The sequence below is a fragment of the Canis aureus genome, chromosome 35 (genome assembly GCF_053574225.1).
Source record: "Canis aureus isolate CA01 chromosome 35, VMU_Caureus_v.1.0, whole genome shotgun sequence".
In the NCBI taxonomy this organism is placed as follows: Eukaryota; Metazoa; Chordata; class Mammalia; order Carnivora; family Canidae; genus Canis; species Canis aureus.
In genome coordinates this window covers 26,047,930-26,072,549 of record NC_135645.1, presented here as the reverse complement: position 1 = coordinate 26,072,549, position 24,620 = coordinate 26,047,930, and the positions used below count along the sequence as shown (strand labels likewise).

The following is a 24,620-nucleotide window of genomic DNA, read 5'->3' as shown; positions in this document are numbered from 1 at the left end:
CATAAGCATCTGTTGGAAAATTTAACTTTGCATTGTAAGGAACATAATTATTGACACTGACCTATTAGTAGACTCCCAGATTTTAATTATTTTAATCCCAAATGTTTTGAGATCAGAATTTATATTCTGAAACTCTACGAGATTTAACACCATAACAAAAAAGCAATGTGTTATAAAATGCTTCTCAGAGCAATAAGGTAAAGGATATCCAAATTTATATTTAATAAAGGAAGTATACAATTTTTTGGCATTTGTTATTAGCATCCATAATTATTTATTTATCTGAATAACTTAGCATTTTTTCATTGCTTTCAGATTTCAACTTCCCACCTTTCTAGCTCTTCTCATGCCCGAAGGCTATGGGAAATGAGATTTAAACTCAATTCATGCTGACTTTTTCTGATTATAAGGTAAATTTTCAAAATATACAGGTAAGAACACAGCTTAGCTCTGTGAAATAATTTAGGCCGGTACATTGAAAATTATTTCTAACATTGCTCTTGTTATCAAATGGCTTATGTTTAATATTGTAAAAACTGAAAATGTACAGCCTGTGCTTTTATTTTGCAGTTTCGATTATGCAAAAGTAAACCTATTTTGACCATAGAATTCATATAATTAGACACATTGGCCAATATATCCTAATAGATCACTAAGTAAAGATAGAAGATAGCCTTTGAGAGAAATAAAATTTGTTCTAAATCCTATTGTTTTAAGATTTTTCTCTTTTTCTAAGTGTTACAAAACTAAAAGATACAGGCAAATGTATTGTTATCAACTTTTAAACTACTGTGACATACTTCAGATAATTTTACATAAGTTTCTTAGGAAACAATAGTAGAGGGGTTAATTCAGATAAGAGAATGATTCATAACTTCTATTCAATGCTAAATTTTGACTAATTACCTTTGTAGGCTGTTCTTCAAAATTAGCTGATTCAATTTGCAGAAACCGAAGAGGTCACTGAGGATCAGCAGTAGTACACTGACAAGTTCCCCATCTCAGGTCTTTGGAATGAAGCTAGGACTGGAATCCTACTGCTCCTTTTCTATAGCATGAAACAACCCGTATAAGAAGTAGAAGCCTAGCTATGCTCAAATGTCTACAATTCTAATAAAGAAACTGTGCATCATATATGGAAAAAAGAGCCTTGTAGATTATACACAAGCAACCTTAGAGTGTGGTGGGTATATGGGATACTCTGGAGGCTGCAGAAAGTGAAAATCAGTGTAGTCTGGGGCATTTAGTTAAACTTCATGATGTGGCATTATATGTAAACTCTGCGTTACATAAAGAAGAAAAGGATTTAGAAATCTGGGCAAAAATCGACAGGAATGATGGCATGGATAAAGTTAGTTTTTATCAAAGTGGATGTAATACCATAAAAAGGAATGAGAGAGATGATAATATAGAGATATTTATTTCCTTGGATATCCAAAGTTATTTTCTTTAAAGATAAAGGTCCTCTTCTTCTTAATCCTTAGTGATCTTCATACAATTCCTAATACATAAAGTTAAATTGACTGTCATATTCTATTTTCAAGCATTCACTCCACTGGAGAGCATCTGAAAAACTTTTTACTTAGTTCAAAAAATATGTATATATGAAAATTGATTTTAAATTCATTTTAAGGATCTTTAATAGAGAAACTGATACTAAAATTATATGTCAACAATGAAACAAATATGGATACCCTAGATCTGTACACTCTTCATGCAGGAATTCATAATGACAAAACTTGTCCACAGTAAGCATTCTTCTTGGAAATACAAGAATATTCATGTGATGCTGATTTCCAGAGTCGAGGTTATGAAGCTGACATTTTAGGGGAATGAGTATCCCCTAGACGTTTGTGTGACTGCATCCAGAGAGAGAAAGAGAGGTTTGAAGAACTCCTCTCTTTGTTGTAGATAGAAAATTTGGAAAGAAAACTATACATACCCTGAATTAGACTCTTGTATCTCCAGAATTCCTATCTCCACAGAGAACGTGGATATGACTGAGGATAATTACTCCTTGACAACTGAATTTATTCTCATAGGATTTACAGATCACCCAAAGTTGAAGACCGTTCTGTTTGTGGTGTTTCTCACTATCTATCTGGTGACCATGGTGGGGAATCTGGGCCTGGTGGCATTGATCCTTATGGAGCGTCGCCTTCACACACCCATGTACATCTTTCTGGGCAACCTGGCTCTAATGGATTCCTGTTGTGCCTGTGCCATTACCCCCAAGATGTTAGAGAATTTCTTTTCGAAGGACAGAATGATTTCCCTCTATGAATGCATGGCACAGTTTTATTTTCTGTGCCTTGCTGAAACTACAGACTGCTTTCTCCTGGCAGCAATGGCCTATGACCGCTATGTGGCCATCTGCAGCCCACTGCAGTACCACACCCTGATGTCGAAGAAGCTCTGCCTTCAGATGACCGCAGGGGCCTACATAGCAGGAAACCTGCATTCCATGATTCATATAGTGTTTCTCTTTCGGTTAACTTTCTGTAGGTCTCATCAGATTAATCACTTTTTTTGTGATGTTCTTCCATTATTCAAACTCTCCTGTGTTGACCCTTATATCAATGAATTGTTGATATTTATCTTTTCTGGTTCAGTTCAAGTCTTCTCTATTATCATAGTCATAATCTCTTATCTCTGCATCCTTTTCATGATTTTCAGAATGAAATCCAAAGAGGGAAGAGGCAGAGCCTTATCTACCTGTGCATCTCACTTTCTCTCTGTCTCAATGTTCTATGGTTCTCTTCTCTTTGTGTATATTCGACCAAATTCAGTTAAAGAAGAGGATAAAGATAAACCTGTTGCTATTTTTTATACTCTAGTAATCCCTTTATTAAATCCTTTTATTTATAGTCTAAGAAATAAGGAAGTAATAAATGCCATGAGAAGAAATATAAAGAAAATTTTATAACATTTAAAAGAAATATCATCCCCAATGGAAAACTAACTTAAGTTTGAGAAAATGTTTTTCTGAATATTCTGAGTATTGAGAATAGAAAATGACCACTTCGTATGTAAAATATTAAATTACTAAAGCATGATAGTATAGGAGTCAAATAAAGAAGTTCAGTAAGGAGACATTCTGTACAATTTATTTCAAAATCTAAGCTTCTAGCTCCCAGCAAGAATGAACTAAATCATTATTCTTGAGCTCACAAATTGTGTCACAATGAAATTAGCTAAACTATTAACTAATTGTTTCAAAGTGTAATGAGTTACAATTTTCAACAAATACAACAATAAGTAGTACTAGAAGTCAGTATATATAAACCTCACTTCCATTTAATATTGTTGATCAATTTCTTGAATCCCAAACCATAATCCTACAAATTCTGGTACCTTCAAAATTATCAAGAATTAATTCCTTCTTAATCAAGACCATCTGTCACAGGTAAACTGTACATATTTGATTATTTTCTTGAGTTGATTCAAGAGAATATATCTGAATATTAATTTACACAAAATGTCTATGCTCAAATCAAGAATACTTTCATCCTTAAAAGTAGAAAATTTATTATATGCATTTAGCAATTAAAAAATATTTAAAACAAGAAAAGAATAGTAATAAAAATGTATAATAAAAAAGACTATTTTCATCTTGACTGTTAGTCAATTTTACTTTCAAATTCTGTGAAATAGAGTATGTCTATATTGGTGATTTATCAATCTGTAGTTGAAATAGTATATACACTGAAATCCATATGGATTTAGATAATCTCACACAGTTTGTCTTACTGGCAAAAATGGAGTGTAATCCTGAATACATTACAGTAAATGATGGGTTTTTTCCTCTGATATTACTTATCTTGTGTGTCACTAGATATTTCACCAACCTGTACTGATTCAAATGTAAATTACTGCTCCATTCTCACCATTAACAAAATGCTAGAGAAGCTGTAAAGCATAAATGAGGCACAAAATAGGGAAAATTCTAAATACCTAAACAAAATATTTGTTATTCACTTTTTTTGCAAATAGAAAAGAAAAATAATAAATTACTGAGAACATGTTATCTGGTAAGGCACAGAGCTGGCCCTTCCTATAGATTATACTGGTTAGACATGATTTTTCATGCTTTTTCTCAGTAAAATCCTCATACACTGAAACATTGAGATGCTTGCTCAATTTCACCCAGGTCATTCAGATTGAACTAGAATTTGTATTAATACTGCTTGAGAGTTCAGAAAATGGGGGGCAGCCCAGGGGGCTCAGTGGTTTAGCACCGCCTTCAGCCTTCAGCCCAGGGTGTGATTCCACATCAGGCTCCCTGCATGGACCCTGCTTCTGCCTCTGCCTGTGTCTATGCCTGTGTGTGTGTGTGTGTGTGTGTGTGTGTGTGTGTGTCTCATGAATAAATAAATAAAATCTTAAAAAAAAAGAAAAAAGAAAATGGAGATCCTTGTAGCCTGGGGTATTTAATCCTCAGGCAGCATCAGATGTAACATGTGTCTTAAAAATGATTTTTTAAAAATTTTGTTTGGAGGAAAAAAGGAATGGGTATGACCACAGTCAATGTCTATGGAAGTAAGTATGGCACTGGGAACAGGGGTGAAGAGGGGAACCATGGACAGAGTCAGAAAGCTGCCACAACTATTGTTACGAGCTGTTGCCAAATATGGGAAATAAGAGGGAAAGCCCATCAGGTTACTGAGTATCTTAAATGCCACCCTAAGGAATCTGAATGTATCTCAGAGACATCAGACACCAAATTCTTCCTAGAACTGGGTAATCTGATTGTATTTTTCAGAAAACTAATCTGGCAATTGATTGGAATGAAGCTGGAAGCAATGAGGCTAACTTCAAGAATTCATATCTTAGTTGATGAGTTTGAAACTGGAGGATGAAAGGAGAGGAGTGCACAGATATAAGCAACATTTTAAAGAAAAAAATACTAAATTGTAATTATTAGATAAAAAATGAAAGCTATATTCGTCCTGTGAGTACCAACCTAGTCATGACTGATTTCCTATCACTAATACTTAAAAAGGGACCTGACACATTGAACCATTTGCTAACCATTTCCTTTAATATATTTTGATATAATTATTTAACTTAATGTATGATAGATTTGTTATTCTTACTTTGGAACAAGTCTATAAATAATTTTTAACTTCTTGGTTTTAATTTCTAACTGTACATACTGTTAGATATAACCCACGGAAACAAAGCTCTTAAAGGCCCTAAACACATTTTCTTAAGAGTCTAAAGGGATCCAGATGCCTGAGGTAGATGAATGTTGTTCTTTTGTATACACTCTCTGCATTAGAGGACACTTTTACTTGTTAGATTCACATGCATGGATCCCTTTCCCTTTTCCAGGGATACCACAAATTTTGTTATGTATTTCTGCACCACCCTCTTCCCACTCTTAGCAACACTGAAGCCTAAAGCCCCCTTTAAGGGAAGAGTATGTGACTTATTTGGAGCTAATGAGACTAAAGAAGTGATTTTTATGGAAGTTTCTGGGATATATATTTCCTTTATTTTAAAAGAGATCCACCAAATAAGGTACTTTCTTCCTCTGAAAGTCATGCTGTATGGACATGAAATCTGGCACAGTCTACTTCCATTTTGCCATCAAAAGAGAATCGAGCTTGAGGATGAAGTCAACACACAAAGGAGGGCATAGCTGAGGGAATCACAGAGAAACAGACCCAGCATCACTGTTATCAACCATTCTTTTTGGTTCTAGAATCCAATAGATCTTATTGTTAAGCTTATGTGGAAAAAATGCTTTTATTGCAACTGAATAAATATTAACTGATTTGTGTCTATCGCCTCATCTCTCATTTGATACTTTATTTTAAATTAATTCTCAGACACCCTTTTAGCTTATACATAACATTGCAATGGATTCCATTTAATCCTTCACACATCCATTACATTTTTAACTTTTATTTCTTTTTTTTAATATTTTTTATTGGAGTTCAATTTGCCAACATATAGCATATCACCCAGTGCTCATCCCGTCAAGTGCCCCCCTCAGTGCTCATCACCCAGTCACCCCAACCCCCCACCCACCTCCCCTTCCACTACCCCTTGTTCATTTCCCAGAGTTAGAGTTAAGAGTCTCTCATGTTTTGTCAGCCATTAGAAATGATGAATACCCACCATTTGCTTCGACGTGGATGTAATTGGAGGGAATTATGCTGAGTGAAGTAAGTTAAACAGAGAAGAGCAATCATTATATGGTTTTACTTTTATTTCTATATTTTAATATCTTACCCAACTGAAAAAAAATGGAGGACGAAGAGGTTTCATAACTTGTCCATAGAATAATTAAGGTGGAGCTCAGGGATCAAATCTAGGCATCAAATTCATGTTCTTACACACTAAATGATATGATACGCAACATAGAGAAATGAAAGTAGCAAGAGAGGAAAACTTTCAAGAAACTAAGCTGTAAAGTGGGCAGAGAGAGGACAGAGTCAAGAAAAATATGAATCAATGACATTTTCCTCCATTTATTTTGACAACTTTCAAATCCACAAAAATGTTGAGAGAATGCTCATGACTTTTTTAAACCAAGATTATTAAGTATTAACATTTCAGCACATTGGCCCTGTTATCCATCTGCAAATGTGTATATATACATATTTGATCCATGTATGTATATGTGTATATTCATATATATGATGAGATAATGACAATTTCCTCATAAATTCTTCGACATATATCTCAAAAGAACAAAGATATTTCCTACATTATAATACAATTTTGTAAAGATTTTATTTATTTATTTGAGAGAGAGAGAGAGAGAAAACAAGCACAAGCAGCTGTGGAGAGTAAATAGGAAAGGGTAGAGGGGAAAGGGAGAAGAAAGTACCCCATTGAGGCATGAGGGAGCCTGAGGCATGTGGGGCTTGATCCAGGACCCAAAGTCCATGACCTGAACTGAAGGCAGATGCTTAACCAACTGAGCCACCCAGGCAGCCCCTCATATAATTATCATCCTAAAGGAATTTAATATCATCTAATATGATGTTCATATTGAGATATTTCCCAATTTTCCTCAAATTGTCCTTGACACTAATTTATTTTTCATCAAGAATTTAATTAAAGGCTAGGATTCACTTTGCTATTATCATGCTTTAATCTCCTCTAATTTAGAAGAAACTTCTTGCCTTTTTTCTTTCATGACATTTAAAATTTTTAATTATTTGTGTCAGACATCATGTAAAATATCCCACCATCTATATTTTTCTTATGTTTCGTCATGATTAGATTTGAATTAAATAGTTCAGCAATCACAGCTGTGCAGTTTTCCTTCTCCCATCATGAGACCTACAGTATCAAACAGTCTTAACTGCCGCCATTCACTGATTACTTCATTAAGGTGGTACCATCAACTTTTTCTATGGTAAAGATAAGTTATTTCCTTGCTATTAAATAATCTAATCTGGAGGGGGATACATTGGCACCATGTCAATTTCTTGTTCCCTAATAATTTTTAATCAACAGTTTTAGCATCCAATGACAATTATTTAAATCAGTTATTGTAACTGGAAGCAGAAAACTGGTGATTGTCCCCCTCCCCCTAGTGTTCTCTGGCTTCCTTCTGAGAAATAAGAACCTTACCTCAAACTTTTTAATAAATTTAAATTTAAATATTTAGTCATCACCTCTCTAGGCTTCTCTCATGGATCTGTGATGGTTTCTCAGACATTTCTTGTTTTTGATGTCCTTGGTAAATTTTGAGGAGTCCTAATCAGCCATTTTGTAGAATGTCCCTCAACTGGAATTTTTCTGATGCTTTTCTCATGATTAGATTAGATTTGGGTGATTGCTTTTTAGGAGGAAGACCACAAAGGTAAATTGCCATTTTTATTACACCCTATAGGTGGCAAATACTATCCTCGTAACTTGTAACCCTCATATTGGCCTTGACCACCTAGTAAGGCAGTGTTTGCCAGGTTTCTCCATGTGAAGTGCTCTTTCTCCACCTTCCCTTACTGTGTTCTTTGTAAGGAAGTCACTATCCACAGCCCACACTTACAGAGAGATAAGATATGGACCACCTCCCTGGGACAAAGTATCTATATAAGTTGGAATTTGTCTTTTCACCTCATTTATTTATATATTCAATCCTCTATTTACATCACTATAGAACCATAGATATTTATTTTATACTTTGACATAGTTAAATACTACTTTATTAATTTTGCTGCTCAAATCCTTCTAGCTTTGGCCACTGGGAGCCATGTTCATCGGCTCCTCTGACCCTCTGACATACACTCATCATTGTATTGTGTAGACAGGATGTGTTTGTGTGTGTTTGTTGTTTAGCTTTTTTTTTTTTTCTTTTTTAAATTTTCTGACATTACAAGATGCTCCAGGCTCGTCTTATATATTTATTTCCTGCTCTCGTCACTGAATCAGCTCTTTCTCCAAGTAAACCTATTTCTTTCACTAGAAAATGGTATTAAGAACCAAGATCTGGGCCATAGGTATGTAATTGCTTCTGCTATGTCATTGCTCCTAGGCCCTGACAGCTGGCAGAGTGAGGGCATGTGCGTGTGCTCCTGTCATCCCGTATTCTTGCCAGCAACTGGTATTTGTTCTTTTTTTTTAAAATTTGAGCCAGTCTTTTCTGTATGTCATTATTGTTTTAATTTGCAATTCCTTATGGCAAATAATGTGGAACAGCTTTCAAATGCTTATTTGCCATCTGTATTTCTTCTTTGGTAAAATGCTTGTTCAGACCTTTTGCCCAATTTTTATTGGATAGCTTGTGTGCTTTTTGCTCAATTTTTGTCAACAAACAACTTGGATCTTTTTTATACAAGTCTTTCTTCAGAAATGTGTTGTCCTGGTACTCCCGTATGCCCATGCTGGTGCACTTAGTGCTGGCTTTATTTCTCTGAGACTCTGCATTTCTCCTCATTCTTTCTTTTTTCCTTTATCCTTTGGCTTGCATACTCTCTGTTGATATAACTTCAAATTCACTGATCTTCCTTCTGTCAGTGTAAATCTACAGTCGAGCGTCTGGAGTGAATTTTTTATTTCTGTTGTACTTTTCAGTTACAGAATTTCCATTTAAATGTTTCTTTATACCTTCTCTTTATTGATAGTCTCTATTTCACATAACATGGCATTCATACCTTTCTTATTTAATCCTGGTTTCCTTTAGTTCTGTGAACACATTTATCATGATTATTTATAAGTTATTTTTGTTAAATTCAATACATGATCGCTCTTACAGTTTGTCTTATCTGCTAATTTTTTGGTGTATGGGTCACACTTTTTGCCTACTTCATGACTTTTTTGTTATTGTTGAGAATTGGACATTTAAGATAATATATTTTAGAACTCTGGATACTCATTCATGCCTGGGTCTTATTAGATCCTTGTTTGTTTAGTGACTGGGTAGATATTTTGTGTGTATATTTGTGTGTATATGTGTGTGTTCACATATATACACATATATCCCTTTCCTGTAGTGTAAGGCTTCTGATGTTGCTCTCCAGAGGATACAGCATGCACTAGTCACTTGGAATGACCATGGTTTTATCAGAGGTCCTCTTCTCTCTTTCTTTGATCATCTCCAGCTGCATGAGCTCTCTCTCTCTCTCTCCTCTCTCTCTCTCTCTCTTATTTTAATGCCTTGGGCAATGAGTTTTTCCACTTTCATAAGCAATTAAATTTGGGCCCCTCTGAAGCATGGTTTTTGAGGACAATGTTTGATGCTCTTTCTAACTTGAGGCAAGCTCCTCCCTGCTTTCTCCCATCCTGCATTTTCTAGGCAAACCAGTTGGATGTTTCACCAATAGTTCCACCAATCTCCTACTAATCTTCTTTTGCCAATAGTCACTTTTTTTAGAGACACCTTGGAGGTCTCTGTTCTTAAGGCCCTTCTTCCCTTTTGGGTAAGATCTCTAAGACTTAACTCTTGGACATGGGACCAGTGATAGTGCCAACTTCTGTCCGTATGATACCCCTGCTTTAGGAGTGGGCCACTGGGTAGGTACAACAAGGAGCCAGGAATCTCAGCTTGCCCATTCCAGCCCACAACTGCCTTACAAATGCGATCACGTCTTGGTATCCTTGTTGTGCCATGCCGAAAGTAGAGCTTCTACTTTATATGATTGCTGACTGGAGAGAAAAAAGGATCCCCCAAACTCTTGATCACACTCACCTAGAATTTAACTTCCACAATACACAAATGGAAGGAGGTGAGAAAAGCTGTAGGTGTGGCCCTCAACTGCTAGCAGGTGGGGGGGGGGGAGGTGAGGAGGGAGTTTTGTGTTCTTGGCTGCACCTGAATAGAGTGGACTTTTAGTCACACTGAGCTGGCAAGGTAGAGAGTATATTATGATTCAAATGCCTTAGATTCTCATTGTTCTTGGCAAATTTCAATATACTTTCTTGAATGCATGTTTCATTTGCTGCATGCCCTTACCACAATTTCCAGAACCTTCTTTTCCTTTCTTTTCTTCCTTTTCTTTTTCCTTTCCTCTTTCCTTTCTTTTCTTTTTTCTTTTTTCTCTCTTTTTTTTTTTTTTTTCTTTTTTAGAAGGCATGCCCACAGCCAGAAACATCATCCACCTGGTGCAAAAAAACCTGTGGGCAGTGGGAGGGATGCCAGCACCATGAGCCTACCCAGATTGCAATGGCCTAAAACAAAGTGGCCACAGCTCCAGGTCCCAGCTCATGAGGAGATGTGAGGTGGGCAGCAATCTCTGACCTTGGGGTCAGGGGCCCTACGGCGGAGTAGCAGAGATATGGACTTGCTGGTGGTTTCGGGTGAACTCTGCCCATACACTGCAGGTTTCACAGCTTAATGTGGGCACAGAGCCCAAACACCAAGCCTCTCATGGCCACCGATGCGCACAGGGACATAGAGTGGAGCAGCAATAGACTCAGGTTGGTGCCCACCAGCACGTGGCTGTCCATGTCAGGCAGCCCCAGGTTGCCACGCTTGACCTCACAGTAGGTCTCAGCCCAGCGCCCTCAGCTGCATCTGCAGGAGGCTCAGGTAGGGGCCAGAAGGTGCGGGGCGCTGGCTTCCAGCAGGTTCCGGAGCTCCAAAGGGCTCGCAGCTGTAGCAGGTGCTCTCTCCCTCCTCTTCGTCGTAGTTGGGGTGGGCACCCATCAGCCTCCAGGGGAGCCCCGGGCCCTGGGGACCCCAGCTAGTCCTCCTGGCTGTGCAGCCCGCGGCCTCTGCCACCACCAGAGCCTCTCAGGGACCCAACCCTGCTGGGGTACTGCTAGCACAGCCACCCCCATTTTTCAGAAATTTCTAAATCGTGTTTTTTAATATATAATATTCACCATTTATGCCGTTCTTCTGGGGAAACTGGCCCTGGAACTTACGCTGCCATGCCGAAGTGGACCTCAGCGGTAGCTTTTTCAAAAATGTTCTTCATCAAGGTGAAGGTCTCCTTCTAGCCCTGGGTTACTGACTAGCTTTGCTCTGCTCTAGTTCCCCTCTCAACCTGTCCCTGGGTCTCAACCCAGGTCTCTGTCACTTATTAACTGTGGCATATGGGGCAAGCTAATCGTTGCTCTTAATTCTAAGTATGGATTCACTAAATATCTCATACACTTACTCAAGATCATTTTGTTCCCCCTAAAACTTCAAAGTTTTTAATGAAGAAATATCAACCCCCACAACCACTTTCAAGTCTTTTATCTGTCCTTTTGTTATACGTGTCTGTAATTTTCAATCACATGCTTATGTTGCTACTCATTGGGTTTTTTAGTTTTAAAAATTATGAAATTCACACCCTGAAATATGAGAATTTTTACACCTAAATCTTCACATCCCCTCACCCTTTCAGTACAGCTATAGTAGAATTATAAGTTTATCGATACTGTGTTAACATTATGATGACTATATACGTTTTGTTCATAGGAAAAACACACAGGATACTATAATGATGTTTTCTTTCTTCCACAAAAATTTTCCTTTCTTTAGGGTTAATAATCACCTTGGGTTTTTTTTCCCTTTTGAATAATATTTTTTATCACTAAATCAAATGCAAAATTTCCTAGATGTCAAATAACTTGTCAATTCTAGGTTTTTCTTGTGAATGTTTCACCTGGGACCCCTGCCTGTCTTCCCCAGTCTGTACTGGTTGTTCTCCAGGACTGTTCAGTGACCATGAAACCTAAGTGAAGGGTAGCAAAATGGTGGTTTTGCTATATAGGTCTTTAAACTTTAATATGCTTTTCTGTGGTCGGTTCAAAAAATGTAAATAGGAAGAAGAGTTTCAGTTGGGTACCAACTTAATATGCATACCTAAAGCATTTCCAGTTCTTCTAATTCTCATATTCCTTCCTAATTATACAAAATTATCCTAAGAATCATCTGGATGAATAAATGCTTGTCACCAACTTTTAGAATAGAAGGCAATGTGGTAGACTGACAACATATACAAGGAGGTATGTGGAGCTAAATAAAAGTAGAAAAATAAACCCAAATTACTTTAAAATTTCAAAATATGTTAAAGGTGTAATTTTAAATCAATGGAGAAATGATGGTGATGGGGAAACTAGCCTGTCATTTAGAAATAATTTTGGATTTCTATTCACATCTTTTATCGGACTACATATGAAAAAATATGTAAGAACCAAAACTGAATACAAGTAGTACAAGAAGCAAACTTGAGAAAGGACTTGTCTTCAATTGATTTCTGAACTTCTGTGTTTTGTTTCACAATCAAAAGGCCTCTATAAACTCAGTTTCCCAGATTCCCTTTCAAGTAACTTTGGGCTAAATTTGGGCAATAGAAAGTACTGTTAATAAATTAAGGAGTCTAGGGAAAGAAACCACAATATTTCTTCCTTCTTTCTGTGCGAAGGGCAGTGTCTCCAGCACAAGGTGGACCTCCTCATCAATTCCAGCTCCTGAAGGAAAACTCTGCCTGTCACCAGAATCATGAGTTCTGTTAATACCATTCCTCCCCATAGGAACTTCCCACCATTAGTAATCTCTGTGTTGCCTTACTATTCCATGTTTGACTTTTGGTTTTGTAACTCTTTGGAACTGTTTACTGAATTAAATATTTTTCTTCCAACTAGTGGGCAAGAACACAGTTCTCCTGGGTAGACCATCTTATAATGACCATGTAAAACTTTAAAACTTCTATATAATTAAGAAAGAACAGAGTTAATGGCCAATATTTTTACAAGAAAAATATTTAAGACATTTACAAGAGAAAGAAAAAGATTAAGACCTTTGATATATAAAAAGCTTTTACAATTGATATGAAAAAAGGCAAAGATTCTAAATAGAAAGGACCAATGTACATAAAAAAGAAAGAAAGAAATACAAATAGCCAATAAATTTAAGAACCTATATTTAATTCATTTAAATTTAAATTAAACCTAAAAAAAAATAAATAAATAAATTTAAATTAAGGAAATTAAGAGGTATGATGTGATTCTCGATTCTCAGGGTTATAAGTTTGAGCCCCTCATTAGGTATAGAAACTACTTAAAAATAAAATCTTAGGGATCCTTGGGTGGCTCATCGGTTTGGCGCCTGCCTTCGGCCGAGGGCGTGATCCTGGAGACCCAAGATCAAGTCCCAGGTCGGGCTCCCTGCATGGAACCTGCTTCTCCCTCTGCCTGTGTCTCTGCCTCTCTCTCTCTCTTTCTCTGTGTCTCTCACGAATGAATAAATAAAAATCTTTAAAAAATAATAAAATCTTAATGTTTAAATCATAAATTAAAGAAATTAAAACATCATTGATGTCTTATTTATTTTACCTTTGGGGATGAGGGGAAGAAGAACTATCAGTTTGGCAAAAAATAAAAGGGATGATGACAGCCAAATTGTTAGGAGTATCACGAAATGAACTTTTCCCAGATTGATACAATCTTTCTCGATGGCAAATTAGCAAAAAAAGATTTAAAACCTTTGAAGTATTTATGCACTCTGATCTACATATTTTACTTTTAATGGATCAGAGAACAAGGATATATTTAAATAGATATTACTTAGTAGCCTGTTCATGATAGGTGAAAATAGAATTAAGCAAGATATCCATCAAAAGGGAATGAATTTAAAATGATACATAAAGCCTCACGGTGATCACAAAGCAAAATACTACAATAGGCACACTAAAGATAAACAGTAGGGAATGGAAGCATACCACCACAGAAAATCATCAATTCACAGCAAGAAAGAAGGGAACAAAAAGACTACAGAACATCCAGAAACCAATAAGATAGCATTCGTAATTCCTTACCTGCATTCAGTTATCCTGCACTATATAGCAGACAGAAAAAGAGAAAACCCTACTAGCCATGGATTTATAGGTCCAGGCTACACAGGTCATGAATTGTCAATTACACTAATTAACTACCTAGAAGGCAACAAAGAAATCAAGGTCCAATCCTTATTAAAGGAATTTATCATTATTACAAAAAGCCTGGGCATTGAAAGAAAGCCTGAAACTCAGAAGACATATACAAACCAAAGCACCTAAAGACAATTTTGATTTCTCGTTCAGAAATTTGGAGACCAAGAAAAAAAACTCTACCTTTTACTCACATGACAGAATAAGGAGGTTTCAAAGATAAAAGCAATTTCCCCACTACTGTTAACCAACACCATAGGAGAAACGGACCCTACCATTGAGAATGAAGTACCATGAGCCCTTGTAGACACACAGGAGCAACACTAGCGGTCCTCAATCCCACCAGCCTCTTTCCTCCTTCCTCAGAGTACATTTCAAATGGTAGGCATTTCCAATGCCCCTCTGATGCTTTTTAAATCCTTTTATTTTTTGTTTTATTTTCTTTATTCCCTTTTAATTGGGAGCACTGCTGGGCACTCATTAGTTTCTACTCATTCCCACAGCTCCTGTTCATTCACTGGAACAAGTCCTCTAGAGACTTCTCAGGCAGGACCATGTTTCTTTCTCTCAAAAAGGAGAAACAGCTTGAGAAATAACATATCCACAAAGCATAAAAGGATCTACAACAAATGGGTCAATACCAATAACTGTCTTTCCCATAATTCAAATCACATAGCACCTACTTCTTGACAATGAAAGAAATCCTGAAATCCTTTGGTCCAAATGTTCTACTGAGATTGGAACATACACACACTATTCCTTCTATAACAATTCTGATTCACTCTTCCAAGCCCCTTCCAATATTAAGCAATACCTATTGAATGCTGAAGCCATTAAAGGGATTAAACCCATAATCGAGGAATACTAAATAAGGGTTTAATTATTCCATGCACCTCCTCTTGTAACATCCAATTCATCCCATACAAAAATGTCACAGAAGAGGACAGATATTCACGCAGGACCCAAGAGCAATAAATCATAGTTATACCTTGGCACCCAGTTGTGCCTAATCCTCATGCTCTATATTCTGCTATTTCAACAGTAACAGATCTCTATAGTACCTTGTGTTCAATGTACCAATGGATCCCAGAAAGCCAATTTGTATATGCTTTAATTTAGGAAAAAACAACATAGTTGGACAATCACACCACAGGGCTACACTGAGAGCTCTATTTCTTTTTCTCAGATTTTAAAAGCTGACATAGCTGATGTAATTTTCCCCAAAGCCCACTTTGTTGCAATATGAGGGTGACTTACTCCTTTGTTCCCCTTCAGAGGAAGGTTGATAAACTAACAATATTCAATTCCTAATGTGATTGGCTACAAATAAGACATAAGGTACCCAAGAAAAAGCTACACTGGAAGATGCCACAAGTCAAATACTTGCGATATGTCATTAGTAACCAAAAGCTTCTTCTAGATCCAGAAAACAAAACAAAACAACAATAACAACAAAAAAAAGCCATATTTGTTCCTTCCCCATCTCCCAAACTAAATGACGGTTACTTGGATTTTACTGGAATGGGATCCCTCACTTCTCTGCTATTGCTCAACCCTTATATACCTGCTTAAAGCTCATCAATCTGAGCCACTTCAGTGGAGTGAACTAAACCAAAGGGATCTGAAGAAACACCATTTACTTGAGCCTCCAGCGTTGGGACGTCCAAATTGTTAAATTACATTTCTCTTTCTCTATGAACGTGAAGGCAATCCATTAATAAAATCTTCTTTAACTCAAAGGTATAGAGGCCCTTAGGACATCATGGCCAGCAGTTAAAGTCTGTGACCAAAGGACTGTAGCCCTGTGTGAGAGCCATCGCACCAACTGCTAGCCTGCTGAAGAGAGTAGAAGAATTAGTTTCGTGCTCCGTTTTGGCTACTGATGTCCTCCATTCTGTAGAACCTCTGTTCACTCGCACCATGCTTAACACCTGTTGAGCACCTGCCAGCAGATTAATTTCCAATAAAATCCTACTTTTACCTCCATATGTCACCATCGCCAGGTGCCATCCTTGACCCCAGCTACTCTTCTCCCCTCTCCCTACTGATGAGACTCATCATAACTGTATTTCAATGACTGACCCAATTACTCATCTCCAGGATGGATCTTCAAAAAAAAACTCCTAGTGGCCATGCTGAGTTATTTTGCTTCCCTGATGGTTCATATTTGAAAGATGGAATGAGGGACTATCAGCCAGGCCATGTTGTAACTTCAACTATTGAAGTCACTGAAGCGAGCCCCACATCAGAGGCTTCTCTGGCCCAACAGACTGAACTTTTTGCTTTAACACAGGCCTGCCTCTTGGCAAAGGATAAAATAGCCAACATGTACAGTGACAGGTGATATGCTTTTGGCACTGCACAGTATTTCAGGATGCTCTGGAAATGGAGGATTTCTAACTTCTGCTGAGCAACAAATTTTTAAAAAGTTCTTATGCCCTGGAGTTATTTGATCAACTCAGCAACCCAAACAACTACCAATAATTAAAGTTCCTGGTCATTACACAGCAAATGTAGAGGGAAATTAGGGCAATCATATAGCAGATGCTGCAGCAAAATACTTCAACTTTAGAAAATCATTTCACATTAAAAATAATATCAACCTTCCCTCCTTTTGAGATCTTAAATAAACTCCTCTTGAGTGACCCAAAACAACTCATTAAGAATATTAACAGAATGTCACTACTAATGAAATAAAGAAGTTGATAGAATCAAATTGTAAATTTGATCCCAACACCCAGCTTTCTAAGTATGTGGCCTGTCCTCCATGATAGCCTACAGAAAATAATTTTAAAATTTATCCATGAAATGATCCATTGGAACTTGGATAAAATGACAGACTGGGGAAAACAGTATTTTTGGAATTCATTTGATAAAACTGCAGCATAAATTTACCATTGTTGTTTTATTTACCACACACATAACCCCAGGAAGTCCAGTCATAGTTCCATTGTGCATATCCTATTACCTTTAGGATCTTTTGAAGTTGGGCAACTGGATTTTGTCCATTTACCCCCGCCACAAGGATACAAATATATCCTGGTAACACTATGCATGCATTCTCATGGGGTGGAAGCCTGTCACTGCATCAGCAGTAGTCCAGGTATTATTAGAGGAAATCATACCTACGTAGTGAATTCCACCTGAACTACATAGTGATGAAGGAATTCATTTCATAGGACAAATAAGACATTTTGTGAAACCCAATCTATTCTACGGCATTTTCAATATACTTGAAAGTTGCTAAGAGTAAACTTTGTTTATTTAATTTTTATGTAAAACTTTTTTAATATTCAGTCTTCTAAGATTCCAGGATATAGTAAGTATCACACATCATACCTGTCAGTGTAGAGGAAGTTACAAGTTTTAGGAAGTTAAAAATATAAAGAAATCATATGAAGGCTTAAATGAATAATTATTTTTTAATTGGAGTTCAATTTGCCGACATATAGCATATCACCCAGTGCTCATCCCGTCAAGTGCCCCCCTCAGTGCCCGTCACCCAGTCACCCATCCCCCCATCCACCTCCCCTTCCACCACCCCTTGTTCGTTTCCCAGAGTTGGGAGTCTCTCGTGTTCTGTCTCCCTCACTGATATTTTCACTCATTTTCTCTCCTTTCACCTTTATTTCCTTTCACTATTTTTTATCTTCCCCAAATGAATGAGACCATATAATGTTTGTCCTTCTCTGATTGACTTCTTTCACTAAGAGTAAATTTTAAAAGTTCTCACCACACACATGGAAAGGGTAATTACATGATGTGATGCAGGTCAGATGTTAACTAACCTCTAGTCATAATCATTTCACAATATAAACATGTTATCATCATGTCGTACAGCTTTAAAATTACACAATGTTACATGCAATCATATCTCAATAAATCTAGAAACAAACAACGGTACCAGCCTGTTATGTACGTACTTGAGGCTGTTCTTTAGGGGAAAGGCTCCAGAACAAATACCGTGGTCTCCTGAGGCGAATTCTTAGCTTGCAGCTCTGGGGAGGGACGAGCCCCAAGGATATGCCATGGAATGAGGCACTGAGGTTGCCAAGACCTTGCACCTTGGCTGACTTGAGAGTGGGACCCCTCACTCAGGTGCTTCTCCTCCCAAGAAATGAATTATGATGTAGATTTTTGCTTGTTGCTAGAAGCAGGGTTCTTTTCAATACTGTCAAGTTAGGGGCACCACAGTCGCTTAGCCAGTTAGGTCTCTGACTCTTGGTTTTGACTCAGGTCATGATCTCCTGGTAGTGGGATTGAGCCCCCTTCAGGCTCTTTGCTCAGTGTACTCTGCTTCACCTTCTTTCTCTCGATTCTCTTTCCCTGTCCTGCTAATTCTCTCTCAAATAAATAAAATCTTCTTTAAAAAAAGTACTGTCAAGCTAAGACACTTTCCAACTATTCCACCTTCCAGAACAAATTAAAAAATAATTCTGAAAAGATACACGTAAGTGATAATGTAGTTGATTTAGGTAGCCACCATGTGTGTATTTTTTAACTTTAATTTCCTTTTATATGTTTCTGATTTCTATGTCTTTTTTCATTCTTTCTGAGCATGTATAAAAGTAATGATTTTATGATAAAAATTCATTTTGCTAAATGTAAACTCATAAAGAACTAGAGAATATTTATTGGTATTATTTTCTGCCCATGAAGGAAAGTTTTCATGGTAGTGTCACATGGACATATCAGGACAAGTCGGGTTGACTTGATTCATCCCCTGATCCCAGCTTTAAAACCCAGCTTGAGTCAATGTGATGGAGTGAATGTAGTGCTCATTCACTGGAAAAGGAACCAGCCTCTTTTTCTGATTATGACTTGGAATGGCCAGTCATAATCATCCACTTCACCTTCTCTGGAAGTGCTTTGATTCTGGACCCTTTCAGAACTCCAGCAGGGACCTAGATAGCAAGAGATGAGCTTGAATGACCAGCTTTAATGAGCCTGAGAACATCCACATACACTTACACAAGTGGAAGACAGACTAGCAAGGGGAACAAGGGAGAGAATAGAACTGTAATTTTCTTTTATTTTATTTTTAGATAATGTCTACACCACTATGGAGGTTGGACTTACCACCCCAAGATCAGCAGATGTGTGCTCTATCGACAGAGCCAGCCACACACCCCAGAACTGAGTGGTTTTGTAGTTGGAAGTTCTCACAACATTTTAGACAGAAGGAGGGCAAGAAGTATTTGTTCACTAAATTACTGTGGTTTGATGGTGCCAGGAGAAATTCAGGCCAATAACACTTCAAGGTTCTTTACTGGAGAAGCTATTATCAGTTTAAAACTGAAAAGCGTAGAGGTCCTTTATGAAAACACCTTTGATATACTGGGGTCAGGTCACTAGAGTGGATTTCCTGACATTGGATTGCTGTCATTTTCTTTAATAAAAAGATTATCAGCCTTCAGGAGGTATTTTCTAGGGTTGTTCATACAATGAAAATGTGATCTTTGAGAAATGAACTCAGCCCTGCTCGCTAATGATGTCTCTGCCCAAAGGGCTGCCTCAACATCAACTCTCTTTTCATTCTGTCACGTTAATGCACCTTTACTGGAAATCCCTATTTCCTAATAATGTCCATTGTGCATTGTTTGAAAACAAAACCAAACAAAATCTGTTTGCAGTAATGGAACTTATCCAATTCCCAGTCTCTAAGGGCCAAACTTTTAATGAAGTCTCTAGTGAGGACATTCAGGTTTACTAAAAATTTCCCTGGGTATTATTAATTCATGCAAATCTCCTCAGCTAACCAGTTAAAATTAAAATGAACCAATTCATATACAGACATTAATGATTTTAGCAGCATGCTCTAAAAAATGAAAAGACACAAAAGCATTAAGCCAGGTAGCAATAATTACAACAAAATTACTATACTAGTATAGTAAGGTTTCATAATATCCATAAAAATACCCACTATTAATGAAAACTTTTCCTGGTTGTCCTTCATACACAGTGTTTCTTGAAAAGCACTAGTTATCTTTTTCTTTTTTTTTTTTAGCACTAGTTATCTTGAAAGAACTATTTGCTGGTGCAGCTAAGCTCTCTTACATATTTGTGTGATAAAATTTTAACATTTTTCTGTGGTACCAGCTCAGTGTTATGGTTCATTTCTGACCACCTATTTGCTGTAGGCAACTCCCTGCTTTACAATGTCACAGGACCCGATCAATTGATATCTGATAGTACCATCACGTAATGTATGGTCAGTTGCACAGAAAGTTAATTTTACAAATTAATCAAAATTTGGAAAACTAATTTGATTAAAATCGATCTTAATGATCACCATTTTGTGACCCCCTGTGCAGAGCCTGAAACATATGAACTGAGAATCATGGGACGTAGTACTGAATGACATAAAAGACCTTTTAAGAATCCATGGAATTTGATGGTAACCTGATGACAAGTTGGGTATGAGGAGTGAGGACAATGGCAGTGTCATTGATGATCCTGAAGGTATGAACCTGGGGATGTTGAATGTTTCCCTTTTGCTCTTAGCAAACACTCGAGGATCTAGACCGTGAACTATGAGGTGAGGTCCTGTGTTATCTGACCCCTGACTCCCAATCTAGCCTCATTTACCTCTGCTACTCTCCTAATTTACTGTGCTGTAGATTCATTGGTTTCTCAGTTCCCAGACTACATCTCAGTTCCCAGGCTACTTCCCAACTCAAAGCCTGCAAATGCTATCTCTAAGTCATAAATGCCATTTGTCTCACTTCTTCCCCTACTGTCTGGTCAATTCAAACATTGTCAAGGCTTCAGCTTATGTACTGTTTTCCCTGGGAACTTTTCCCAAATTTTACCCCAAGACTAGGGTAAGATCTCTTACATATAATTTTCATCATAGCACTCAGTACAGTTGTAATGATTCTGTTACTGTGTCTCTCTCCACCACGAGATGACAAGCTCCATGAAGTCAGGGACCCTGTTAGACTTGCTCACTGCCCATTCCAAAAGACTGGCCTCAGCTTCTGTGCTGTTTCCTCAGGGATACTTTTCCTCTCCCATCTCCTATATTCTGTGACAACCTAGGGGAGTTAATAGGGAAAAGCTCTTTCTTGGTACCAGTAATTTACCTTTCAAGTATGGCAAGTTTGAGGCATGATTAGATATTATGGAAATATCCTACGGGGATAGTGATGTTGAGGGATCAGGGCTGTAGAGAAAGATTTGGAAGCCAGTGGCCTCCAGCTTTGAGTTACTAATTTCTAAGAAAGAAGGAAGGGTCAGAGATGCAACTTCAAACACCTGCCTCTGTTGAGATGGAAACAGTGTTAAGAACAATAAAATGGTTAAATTTTCAAATTTTTTGAGAGGTCAAAGAGAACAAAGGATCTGGAAGGATAATTGGACTTGGACAGGTCACTGGGAAGCTGTTCTTACAAAATGACAGAAATGACATCTGGGTTCCAGGCAGTTTAAGAGTGTTAATGAAAACAGCAGGTATAGAATGCTTTTTAAGAAGCATGGTGCTAAAAATTGAGAGAAATGGGACAAGAACTAAAGAGGTAACAGTGAGGTCAATTAAGGTTTTCCAAAATAGGGCAGGACTATGCAGCTTTAGGGGAAAACAAACAAACAAACAAACACCTTTTACAGTGGGAAAATCTGGTCAGTTGAACATTTGATCACTCTTTTTTTTTTTTTTTTTTAAGGAACACTATTTCCTTGGCTTTTACTACATTACACGAACTCTCCCCCCTCTCCTTTTAGTTCTCTCTCCTCTTTTTTCTCCTTTCCCCTTACCCTAGACCTATGCTTTCCAATTGTAGCCCCTGAACACATGGCTAGTGAGTACTTAAAATGTATATAATCGGAATTATGACATGCTGTAGGTGTAAAAATCACACCAGATTTTGAAGGCTTGGAAGGAAAATAAGAGAAAACACTTTCTTAATAATTTTATATGGATTATGTGTTGAAATGATAATATTTTAGATGTATTGAATTAAATAGAATGTATATTATTAAAATTAATTACATACTTTTTACTATCTTGCAACATGGGTCCCCTGCCCACCTCTTCGCCCTCTTTTGCACCCTTTTCTCCCAATTCTGACCCTCTTTCACTACCTTAAAACTGTCATGCTCCCTCCAGAAACAGGATCTTTGTATGTTTTCTTCTCAACTCACCCACTCTACTTCTTCCTGGGAAATTCTGTTCAGCCTCCAGATTTCAGCTCAATCATCACTTCTTCGAGGAACTCTTTCCACCACTTCTTCACACTCCCAACACACTACAAGTAATGACAGTGGTGATGGTAGTGGTGGTGAGTGATGACAACATGTAGCTCATTTAGTGAGCACACGCTAGATTTTGGGATCTCTTCCACTATTTTAAACGTAATTCATTAAATCTTCAAAACTATCTTTTTAGTCCCCATTTTCAGATTACGATCCATTATAATATCCATTTTTCTGTTGTGGAAATTGATCCACAGAGAAGTTAACTAATTTTCCCAAGATCATTTAGAAAGTGCTATAGCCAGGATTCAAAATTAAGCCCTCTGGTTTCAAAGCCCATGGGGTTAAGTACTATCGTACACTGCCTTTTCAGGCCAGGCTAAGCTTCTCTATTAAGTTTCATATCTCCAATAACTGTCCCTTGCAATAGCGAAGTTGTAATTTTGAATTAATGTAGGTGATTATTTGGTTAATGTCTATCTTCCACAACTTCTTCCCAATTCTGCAAGGGGAGGGAAGACAGATGCCATATCTGCTTTTGTTTATTGCTTAACCATAGTGCCTAACATTGTGGTCGGCATAAGGTAGACACACAATGTATTTGAAGACAATTATACAAAATAAATGTATCATTTTATGAAAGAAGGAAGGGAGGAAGAAGGAAGAAAGGACAAGCTCCTCTGTATCTCTAGTTATGGATTTCTCTACCCAGCATAGCTTAATCCACCTCTTTCAATCTCTCAATTCCTACATCTAAGGAAGTCTGAATTTGACAACAACAAATTCAGAGATCCAATCTGGTAGGTACTAATGACTTAAGAACTTCTGAGCAATTAGTTTATTGTGAACAGCTGATTCATTCAATATTTATTTCAGGTGGAGGATGTCAAAACTGGATCAACCATTAAGTAATCTCTTTTTAAAAATAATTTATTTATTTATTCATTTATTCTCTCAAACAGAGAGAGGGAGAGAGGCAGAGGGAGAAGCAGGCTCCATGCAAGGAGCCCGACATGGGACTCGATCCCAATCCCTGGTCTCCAGGATCATGCCCTGGGCTGAAGGTGGCACTAAACGACTGAACTAACCAATCTGCCCACTGAGAAAGTAATCTCTATAACATAATTATTAGTACCAAGTTCTCTAATTACACCGATCCTGCAGTCACACTGGGAGCTACTTTCTATTCCTCCAATACTTCATGAGCTTTCATGCCTCTGATACTTTGCTTTGCTTTCCCTTTCCATCCATTCCTGCTGAGAAAATGTCAATATGTATCTTTTAAGGCTAGAATCAAATGTCCTCTCCTGGGTAATCTATAATAAAACACCCCTTATCATTTTTGTTGTGTGTGTGTGCTTCTTATAGCTAACTGGAGGATATTTTTATAGGATTGCTCAGTTGAGGATATATCTATATTCCTGTGGTTAAGGCTGGAAGCTCCCCCCTGAAGGGTAGGGCATGCAGTGTCAATCACAGGGGGAATAGTTAAACCCTCAGATTAAGAAAACAGGAGTGGCGCTCCTACTCACTTTTTGTCTCTCACATTTTTAGAAATAGATCTCTTGAGGATAAGCCATGTCTGAACTTCCAGTTGACTGGGAAAAGACAGCTTTTGCCTTTTAGATTTGGAAATAGGTAAGGAGGCCTTGCTATAGGAAACCATAAACACAGGATGAGCAATTCAGCAAATGTAATATAAACCAGATTATCAAGATTAGCAGGCTTCAGACTGATCTGTCACAATCAGTTATGAGATGCATCATCACATCACAATTAATGAGTTTTTAATAATAAAATACTATAGTTTCATATGATTTATATTTTTAAAATATAATTAGAGTAAATTCCAGATTATCTCAGTAATACCTTTCTCACTCCTTTGCATTACAATATAATAGCTTTTTTTAAAAAAAGATTTTATTTATTTATTCATGAGAGAGGCAGAGACATAGGCAGAAGGAGAAGAAGGCTCCCCGATACGGGACTCCATGCTGGACCCCAGGATTATGGCTCAACCACTGAGCCACCCAGGCGCCCCTACAATATACCATTTTAAATGTGAGAACATAAAGAGGAATCATAGCTAACCAGATGGCAATCGCT

At 37.4% G+C, this 24,620-nt stretch overlaps 2 protein-coding genes and 1 long non-coding RNA gene across 9 annotated transcripts in view; 2 read left to right on the top strand and 1 right to left on the bottom strand.

Moving 5' to 3' along the window:
- Window positions 1–1,996: 1,996 nt before the first annotated feature.
- On the top strand, window positions 1,997–2,926 carry LOC144305067 (olfactory receptor 5K3-like). Its single transcript, XM_077883763.1, has one exon. The coding sequence runs from the start codon at window positions 1,997–1,999 to the stop codon at window positions 2,924–2,926; it is 930 nt and encodes a 309-aa protein (XP_077739889.1).
- Window positions 2,927–6,041: 3,115 nt separating this feature from the next.
- Window positions 6,042–24,620, top strand: part of LOC144305065 (olfactory receptor 5K1) — a 29,116-nt gene continuing 10,537 nt past the window's right edge. For 2 of the 7 annotated variants that reach the window (XM_077883755.1, XM_077883759.1), the window contains exons 1-2: window positions 10,943–11,063; window positions 20,636–20,783. The gene's annotated coding sequence lies outside the window, so the exon portion shown is untranslated. Of the gene's footprint in view, window positions 6,174–7,286; window positions 7,376–7,662; window positions 7,826–10,942; window positions 11,064–20,635; window positions 20,784–24,620 lie in introns of those variants that run through there. The other 5 variants (XM_077883758.1, XM_077883756.1, XM_077883757.1 and 2 more) reach the window with 5 other exon arrangements.
- On the bottom strand, window positions 17,900–24,172 carry LOC144305068 (uncharacterized). The gene is made up of 3 exons (XR_013372109.1): window positions 24,047–24,172; window positions 22,464–22,567; window positions 17,900–19,225 (listed from the first exon to the last, which is right to left on the bottom strand). It is a non-coding gene; the product is annotated as an uncharacterized LOC144305068 (long non-coding RNA).

What these genes read in the sequence shown, in the direction of transcription:
- LOC144305067 (XM_077883763.1), top strand. Translation starts at nt 1,997, where the DNA reads ATGACTGAGGATAATTACTCCTTGACAACTGAATTTATTCTCATAGGA.